A 9,947-nucleotide genomic window follows, 5' to 3' on the forward strand; every position below is an offset into this window, starting at 1 on the left:
AGGCATACAAAGTTTGAGGTCACAATATTTTCTAATCTATTGGAACGTTGTTGAATATCATTCGGTGGAAGGGTCATGAGACAGTTTGGATTTCTTCAGGAGGTCCCTTCCCCATTCCCTTTTTCACGTGAAGTGCTTCACAAACTCCGTAAAAAAATGCGAAAAGGGAGGTTGGCCACAGACTGGTCTGTTCATCATGCAGCGTATGTCGAAAATTGGAACCATAGACATGAAAATGTGGTCGAAAGTGTGCCCACCAACATGCCTACGGCACACCATACTTAAAATGATGGGTTCCATCGACATATAACATTATGTATAAAGGACCCGAGGTACGTCCCAGGTGTTGTCCATACAGGATTCAATGATCACGGTGGAACTGCAAGATACTTGGTTCGTATAATTACTAATGTAGAATTAAATTTAATAAATAATTAATGTGTATAGGTTTTAATTATTTTGGTTTTTCAAATGGATGGATTAGGATTCATTGGTCAAGAAGCAATTAGAATGCAGAACATGGGCCATGATCATTACTTTGAAAAATTTGGAGGGGTCCAAGGCATGGCTTCTCAACTGATTGGATCAGTTAACCAGATTGAACAGCCTTCGTATATACAGACTAATGAACCAGATCTGGTACCGGATAACACTCTCCCCCAACGGGCTCTGCGTGGTCGGGGGCGTTGTGGTCGACTAAGAACTTGGGTAGACCTCGTACATGATGATGATGGTGAGGGGGAGGTCCCACAAATTTTGGAGGGCCTACAGACAACTATGGGGAGGGTCTCACAAATTTTGGAGGGCATACAGGCAACTATGGGGAGGGTCCCTCAAATTTTGAAGGGCCGACTCCCAACTATGGGGAGGGTCTAATACTTGCAACAACATGAACATGGTAGTTCCTCAATCATTGAAGACTACGATGAAGGTTATTTTACTTCCTTTTTAATTATTTTTATACTCAATAATATGTTGTAAATGCTAATACATAATTTTTTTTTGTAAGACTCTCCTGCTGAAGAAATTAAAGACACGTCAGAGAGTGAACCATCTCTTTCTGAATATGAATCGGAGGATGACGAAGCAGTCCCTCCTTTGCCTCAACAACAAAGTTAGGAACTTACCCATTTTCCTGAACTTAATGTTGTTGGTAGAGGAATGGATGAAGACTATATTCCCATGGATAATTTTACAGAAGATGAAACGGAGTTTGGGACGAAAAAGATCCATAAATACGTTTAATATGTATTTTACTTCAAAAAGCCAAGTTGATTACGCCGTTAGAATGTGGAATATCAACCAAAACAGAGAGATATTTATGGCAGAAACCCGACCCAAAGTCTTGACAACGAAATGTAAAAGTATCAAGGAAACAAACAACCAGCACGATACTTCTCAACCATGTCTTTGGACATGCACGGCAAGAAAATTAAAAGATTCCAATTGTTTCAAAATTACAACATGGACACCGGCTCACTCATGCTTCACCACTGTTTCTCGCAACAACAACCGAGCCCTAAGATCAAAAGTTGTAGCAGCCCACCATCCAACAACAAGTTCTTGCAGATGTATCGTTAGCTGTGAAACAAATTCAGTCTCTGATCAAAGAGAAACTGAATGTTGATATCACTTACGGCAACGCTTGGGCTGCGAGGAAAAAAGCCGTCGAAAACATATACGGTAGCTGGGATGAAAACTTCCATGACTTACCAAGCTACATAATGGCACTACAACAAGCAAACCCTGGTACCGTTGTCCAGTGGTTACATCATCCCTATAGTCCAAGTGACTGTTCAGTATTCAAGTACGTATTTTGGGCATTCCGTGTAACACCCCAACCTGGAACAGGCTGACGTGTCACTATTACAGATATCAAATCCAAGTTACAATAAATCAAAGCAACATAAGTCATATTATTAAACCACAATGAATTAACTTATAAAATGAATCCTATAACTAGTAACCGAGACAAAACAGATAACTGAAACGGGTGACTAGAAAAACGGTAACTAATTTGATCCTTCATAAATTAAAAAAAAAACTCAAAACATATCAAATTCAAAATCACGTTTTATAAGTTTACATTTTTTTTACTCGTATACAAATAAATAAATAAATAAATTAATAAACACGTAACACTAGAACAATAAAGTGAAAATCTTATGATGAGGTCATATCGGACTGAGTATTAGAAGAACAAAATCTGCACAACAGAATTTTGGTAGCACACATGCGTACCTGTAAATTCACAATTATGTTCGCGACCATAATCGTCAAGTTACCTTACGACTGTGTCCTAACACGCCTTCCATTATGCATCTTAAAAACATGGCTTGGCTTATAACAAAAGAGTAACGTGATGACATAATAATTAAGATATGATGTTTATTCAAATGCATAACAATTGCGGAAAACGTCGAGTGAGAGGCGTGCGTGGTAGCAAAGTTTGAATCGAGCGTAGAGGGGGTAAGTCAAAGTCGCGATCCTTTAGTTTTGTCAAGCGTTGTCTTCGAAAGTTGTTTCCATATTAGTATAGTGTAAACAAGAACAATTAACTCAACTAAATGAAATCCAAAAAGTCATAGAGAAAAGCAGGTGCCTAGAAAGGGCTCTAACAAATAGACCGAAAATCACAAAAGATCGGCATGAAGATTTGATATAAAATATTAATCCTAACCCAACGTCTATCCATTATCTCACAAGTTTGATTTTAAGGTTTAAGTTTTCTACAGGAAAGAGCCTTGTCTCTGATACCATAACTGTAACACCCCAACCTGGAACAGGCTGACGTGTCACTATTACAGATATCAAATCAAAGCCACAATCCAAGTTACAATAAATCAAAGAAACCTAAGTCATATTATTAAACCACAATGAAAATTAACTTATAAAATCTTGAACGTCATTAGTCTCTCACATCACTAATTCCCATGATTTCCCGAATTACCTGTGAACAAATAAGAAAAACACAGACAAAGAAAACACAGCTGAGCTAAAAATTGCCCAGTAACTGAAAGAACAATAGTAATGACGATAAGACGAATGAACGGAAGCAAAATAATAACCAAAATCTATCATAACGAAAATAAATATGATACTGAAATCTGATACTTTTAGAACCTATGACAATATCATACCAGAACAAAAACTGATATAAAACATATTACTGAACATATAACGGTGACTGACTTACACGACAAGTGATGCTGCAAAAATAAGTCGCGTACTGAAAGGAGTACCCAGAGCCAAAACATATAACATATAACTTGTAACATATAACTTGTGACGTGTAACATATAACATGTGACATATAACATGTAACATATAACTGAACTAGGATCGATCCATACGCCCCTAAACGGCCAAAGTACTACCAAAGTACTAGTTAGAGACGCCGTGAACTTTTTAAACACACTGTCACAAAAAGTGTTGTGCTCGGGTAATCGAGTTATAAACCTGAAAGGCAATATAACTGCCTAGCATATAGCATATTAACAGAAATTCATATTATTGTCCATAGGAACATGCAATAATGAGTACGAGTTTATAAAATTTATTGCATGCTACAATCTCTCTAACCAAAACTAGTAACCAAAACAAATAGTTGAACAAAACTAAATAAAAAGTTGACGACGTATAAAATGTCCAAAGACCAAGTGGGTCGTATCGATAGAGACAACTTGGTGATACTAAAATATAAAATACCGAAAGTCCGTACTACAAAGTAACGGACTAGAGTCAATACTATGAGTAAGCGAAAACATAATCCGCACCACAAAGTAACGGAATATAAATAGTACTAAGAGGAAACAAAAACAGAAACCGTACAACGAAGTAATGGCATATTAATAATACTAAGAGAAAACAAAAACGGAAACCATACCTTAATTTAGCAAGTAAAACAAAACTGGCAAGATCTTCCTTAACACGTATAAGAACCTATAATTTATTTATAAACCAAATTACATTACTTAACTTAGTGTTATCTAACTTGAAGTTATGTGATATATCCGGCGACTAATGTTTTGGACTCATGGCGTATTCCAAGGTATGCCTAATTTAATATTTTGAGAGAACAAATTCGTAATCAGTCTACGCCTTTTGTATAAACAAATTTAGAGTTATTCATTTTATTGAATCCATTTATCCAAATTTAACAAATCAAAACCTTTCAGCCATATATATTCCAAATGCTAGATTAAACTGGTTATGAGCCACAATAATAATAACAAAAATAATAATATTACTTTCATGACCTCTTATACAAATTCTTTAATAAAGAGAGGGCCATGCAAAACGAGCAGAAAATAAATAAATCAAGAAGCTATATTAATTTCTTTCAAAGTTAAATGTTTAGATTACGCCATAGACGCTGGAATCGTACAGAGGCTATCGATTTTAGACTTTAAATGCAGAATAAAAATCCTTACCTTAACGGATATGCAGACACAATTTAGAGACACGACGGCAAAGACGGTGATGCACGGACTCTTACGGCTATTGACAAGTTGGAATATAATTTGGTGATTCAAAAATGGGTAGCGGCGCAGCTTGTTGCCCGCTTGCCTTCTGTTTCGATGTAATCCAAAAGGTCTTTAAAGATTATACAAAACTTTTTGGAGCCAAAAAAAAAAATTTGGTGATCGGACTTCGTGGTATGTGGTTAGTATTAGAACAGAGCCGAATCACAGGTGCGACAGCAGCAGCGGTGGGTAACTGCGGCGACGGCGGAGATGGCAACAGGCGATGATATTAACGTAACTTGTAGTTCGATGAGATAATCGGTAGGGTTTTAGATGGGAGAATTGTTGTTATATATATATATTTGAGTGGTACGCACCGTGTAGGTTCAAAATCACGAAGTCCGATCGGATTAGAATGACATCCGTTTTCGCCGGAGACGACATGACGTGCAGAAGTTGTGAGACCAAAAGCAAGTTCTACAAATTGGCAAAACTAGCCCTCCAACTTATTCTTATATTTATTTGATGATTACAATTAAATCTTTGAAGTTTAGTTTTAGTTTGTTTAAACCTTATATATAAAACTATTATCCAACTTATTGTTATTATAAACAAATCCGTTGGTCGACACAAAAAAATAATTTGATCGGTTTTACTAATTACCAACTTGAAAATATCTGACATATTAATCTGATATTTGATGTCTTAGGATTTCATTTTGCATATATTACAATTCTACTAATCGACTCAATAATTCGACGTTTATTACTTTTATTATTTTACTTCAAATTTTTCGCATGTTACATTCCGTCCAATTATTGAAGCCTTTAGTTTTTGCATTCCTATGATCTCTGTAGATGCCACCCATCTAAGGGGCACTTACAAGGGAAAAATATTGATGGGGGTTTCCAAAAATGCAAACAACATGATCTTGCCGATTGCGTACGTAATGGTGGATGAAGAAACAAACGAGAGCTGGAAGTGGTTTCTTCAACAATTTGCTAAGAACGTTGAAGACCCCGCAAGTCGAACGTTGTGTGTAATTTCTGACAGGCATACAGGTATAAAACATACCATGGATAATTTAGAATCCTAGAAGCAAGCCCACGCCTACCATCGATTTTGTCTGAGGCATGTAAGAAGCAATTTCATGGCGAAGTTCAAGAGTGTGAGCTAGAAAAGGATGTGTTGGGAGATCGGAAGCACATCACAACAAAGAAAGTATGATCGCCTGATGGATGAGCTTAAGGCAACAAATAAAGAAGCGTGGAGGTACCGCCGTGGAATAGATAAAACAAAATGGACACTGTATAACCGTGGGAATCGACGCTGGGTAACCTCACCAAACATATCGAAAAGCATGAACAATGTGTTGCGTGGTGCCAGGATGCTCCCAATAAAGGCATTAATTGAATATACCTTTAAAAGAGAAGTTGAACAATACGCCATACACTACACAACCGCTTATAATTGTTCAACGGACTTTCCTCATCGCATGTGGACAATCTTCCATAATCGTGAAATAAGGGCTCGACAACATAGAGTATACCCTTATTCAGCACGCCATCAAAGGTTCATGGTGGAGACCTCCCTATAAACATCGGAAGAATCTGGCTACAGTCCTTATACAGTAGAATTCCAAGAAAGAACCTGCTCGTGTGGTAAGTGGCAAATTTATCGGTTCCCGTGTAGCCATACAATTGCAGTTTGCCACCATATACGTGAAAGTCCAAGAAAAACTGATGATCCAAGGTTTAATACAGAAACATACCATGCACAATAGAGCAACAAGTATTTTTCGATGCTTCATAAACAAGATTGGATGTACGCCGGTTGGCGAATTCATGGGGACCGATCGAAGATAACTATCGTAAGGGGAAGATGGCGTGCGAGGAGGATGCATAACGAGATGGACGCCAGCTACGCTGAGGAAAGGACGGGTCGTAGGTGTTCTGGTTGTAAAACAACAGGTCACAGATCAACAGTTGTCCAAACCGACAAATAAATTATTGTATTTTTTATCATGTATTTAAGTTTCTGTTTGTTTTATTTCATGTTTTTAATATTAGTAGTGCTTTTCTGTGTATTTTATTCCTTGTTTCACGTTTTTAATATTATTACTGTTTTTCATTTTATTTTATTTCATATTTTTAATATTATTACTACTTTTATAAAACATGTATTTTACATTTCAATTTATAAAACATCTACTTTTATAAAACTATTCAAAATTCAGTATAAGTTAAAAACACTAGGATAAAGGGTTAGCTTGGTTTGTTAAAACTAACGCTGGTTAACGGGGTGAAATGGGTTTCCAGGCGGATTAGAGCTGGTTAGATAAGCCGTTTTTGCAATGACGGATTACATATTTCACTTCCCCTAAACCGCTATTAGGGATCGCGGATTAACCTATTTCCTTTATTTTTTTTTTACCAACTCATTAACCTAATTCTATTTTTAAATTACACCTTTTTGAAAAAATTTTCGACGGGCTTGAAACATAGTTGTTACTAGATAAGACCAACACCTTACCATCATATTACTCACATCACATTAAACGTAATACTAAAAACTCAATTAAATATGTCTATAAGTATACTTAAAAAATAAACACCATTTTAAATCATAAACTTAATATTTGGTTTTATAACTGCAAAATTTAATCCTCACATAACATTAAACATAATCACATGACTAAACAACCGTTTGGATTTTCATCACTAAACATCTCAAACGAATCCACTGGTTGTTGAGTATACGAACCATAATCCGACGGTACACTTGCCGGCGGAGGTGGTGGACCAAAATGCGAATACGCATATTGCGGTGGCGCAGCCGCATAATAGGAGCTGTTTACCGGAGGATGCGCCGTGTTGTAGCTCACCGTGTACACTGGTGGCGGCATGTGATGATGGTATGGTGCCGGATATCCATAACCGTGATGACGTGGAGGGCTTTGATTAGCAGATCTGGTTGTAGTTTGCGCCGCCGGAGCACTTGATGATGGTTCTCCGATATTGTTTAAACTTAAATTACTATTCTGCCCTTCCTTTTTCTTTTTCTTTTGTTTCTTTTCACCACCACCTCCGCCGCCGTCATTCTCGGTCTTTTTTTCCTTCTTTTCAGCCGCCACCGGAGAAGCTGGATCACCGGCTGATCTGGTCTCCGGTTTATTCTCTTCAGTTTTCCCGCCACCACCTTCCTTGACTTTACCATCGCCGTTAAGTTTCCCGCCACCACCACTGCCACCTTCGTTGACTTTACCGCCGCCGCCATTAACTTTTCCGGCACCCCCACCGCCACCTTCCTTAACTTCACCACCAACGCCGCCGCCGTTAATTTTTTCGGCACCACCACTGCTACCATTGGCTTCACCGCCACCGCCGTCATTAACTTTCCCGACACCTTCCTTAATAACTTTCTCGCCACCTTCCTTAACTTTACCACCACCGCTGCTGCCACCACCATTTTTTATAACTTTCCGGCCACCACTACCCGCCAGAACTTGGGCCACAGAAACACCAGCTTTCGAGTTATCTACCACCGGAACCTCCGTTTTACTCGCCGGCGGCTTGAGTTCGTTCCCGGAGACGGCAAGTTCTTCCTGAGCGGCCACTTTTAGGGCACCCTGACGAGGAATCTCTTCCGGCCATATCTCGGCATGCTTCCCTGATTTAACCAACTTCCTGACTAAACTCTCCGGCGACACATCTCCGGTGACCACAACTCGTTGATACTTTCTATCAATCTCAATACCATGAACCCCTGTAATAAATAAAACCAGCATTTAACAAACTATTATAAAACATTCACACAAAAAATATTTAAAAAGAAAAAAACAAGAATAGAATATATACCTGGAATAGATTGAAGGATCTTTTGAACTTTACGCTTGCAACCTTCACAGTGTATAGAGACTCTTAGAGCACATGACGCCATTAACAGCCAACTGAGTTTAGAGAGAGAGAGAAGGTGTGTTGTGTGAGTTTGAGGATGAAAGAGAAGATGATGCAAAGTATGTAATAAAGGACTCGTATAAAGTAGTCAAAAGTCTTTGGGAAAATCACCGCACTAAATGTATATTTACTAGAAAAAGTTATGAATTATTGAATTTGGATTAAACAAAATCCCTTTTTTCTTCTTCACAAAATCTTTTAAAGAAGGAAACTCAGATCAATCGTCCAATACCATACATGTTGTCAATCTATTTCATTAACATTTAAAATGATGTGTGATTTTACGAGGAAATAATGATGTGTGTTTATACTACTAGATTAGATACGTGTGTGATATACGGGTCGGAAAAATAATATTTTTATTTCAATTAAAGAATATAAAGATATACTATAAAATCGAGACATGTCTATTCAAACACTCTTTTTGCTATTCATACACCTTTTTTACATACAATTTTTCTTTTACACACACCCTCTCTAAAACTCTTGTGGGTGTATGAACAGCAACTCCCTTTTTAAATAAATGAATATTTTTAGGTGCATGTTACAAATATAGTAAAAAATTTAAAGATATTTATATGTTGGAAAGTATCATAAACATGAAAATTGACTTAATAAAAGAAAGCCTAGTTAATGTAAAATATAGGAGTGACCTAAAGAGTTTTCTGTAAGATCATAAAGAAAGTTATTTGAACAAAACTTCGTATTATATGTAAAACAAGTTGCTTGGGCTGCAATTTATTACAGAGCAGTTGTGCGTTTATTTTGGTTGAAAACTGGATTGATTGTTGACTGTTGCTAGAATCAGTTTGTTTAGTCTTGGTTTTATTTAATATGATAGTTGTTTGCATTATCACCTAAAGACACAAGATGTTTGGAAAATCATATGCATTTGAGTTTGATTTTACAATTCTTTTTCTTTGTGAAAAGTGAAATTTTTAAACAAAGCCAAGCAACAAAAGCAAGCAGTTTGATTTCGCAACTGACTTCTATTTTCTCAGATCATGGGTAAATGTGAATCGATTAGCTGATGAGAGAGCTTGATATAGATGGGATAGACTCAATTTTTCAGGTAAGAGTGACTTAGATTAGTTTTAAATAATTTCAATGATTATGAGTTTATTTTGATGTATCATGTTTGTTTTATTACAGGAAGAAAAACATATCAGAGCTTCAAAGGACTTCGATAAATGTGATGACCACGCAATCGTCACTGGCGTCAATACTTAAGTAATATTACACGCTGGATTATTGTCAAAAAACTGACGGTCTATTGCAGCCACAGAATAGAGCGCTTGCATTACCATCTTTTGCAACAACCTACCAGTCACAAGCTTTTTTAGTAACAATTATCGGAAATAAAGTACTATAAAATCATATATTGTTGCTCAAAGACACTTAACCTTCAATTAAGTACCTAATCTTAGCATGTTTGGATTTGCTAACTGCCCGGCGCAACACGCCAGGTCAACTACTAGTTTGTCATATTTTACACCACTGATGTAATCGCTCATTATATTTTAAG

The 9,947-nt window shown here is 37.0% G+C and overlaps 1 protein-coding gene across 1 annotated transcript; it reads right to left on the reverse strand.

Annotated features, from left to right (window-relative positions):
* Nucleotides 1-7,113: 7,113 nt before the first annotated feature.
* LOC143608934 (uncharacterized) lies at nt 7,114-7,683 on the reverse strand (the record flags this gene model as incomplete). Its single annotated transcript, XM_077083828.1, has 1 exon — nt 7,114-7,683. A coding segment is annotated over one exon (531 nt), but the record flags the coding sequence as incomplete, so codon positions are not given.
* Between the last annotated feature and the right edge of the window lie 2,264 nt (nt 7,684-9,947).

Source organism: Bidens hawaiensis, unplaced genomic scaffold, assembly GCF_021521415.1.
Source record: "Bidens hawaiensis isolate Kalapana, Puna unplaced genomic scaffold, B.hawaiensis_p1.1 tig00419462_1, whole genome shotgun sequence".
In the NCBI taxonomy this organism is placed as follows: domain Eukaryota; kingdom Viridiplantae; phylum Streptophyta; class Magnoliopsida; order Asterales; family Asteraceae; genus Bidens; species Bidens hawaiensis.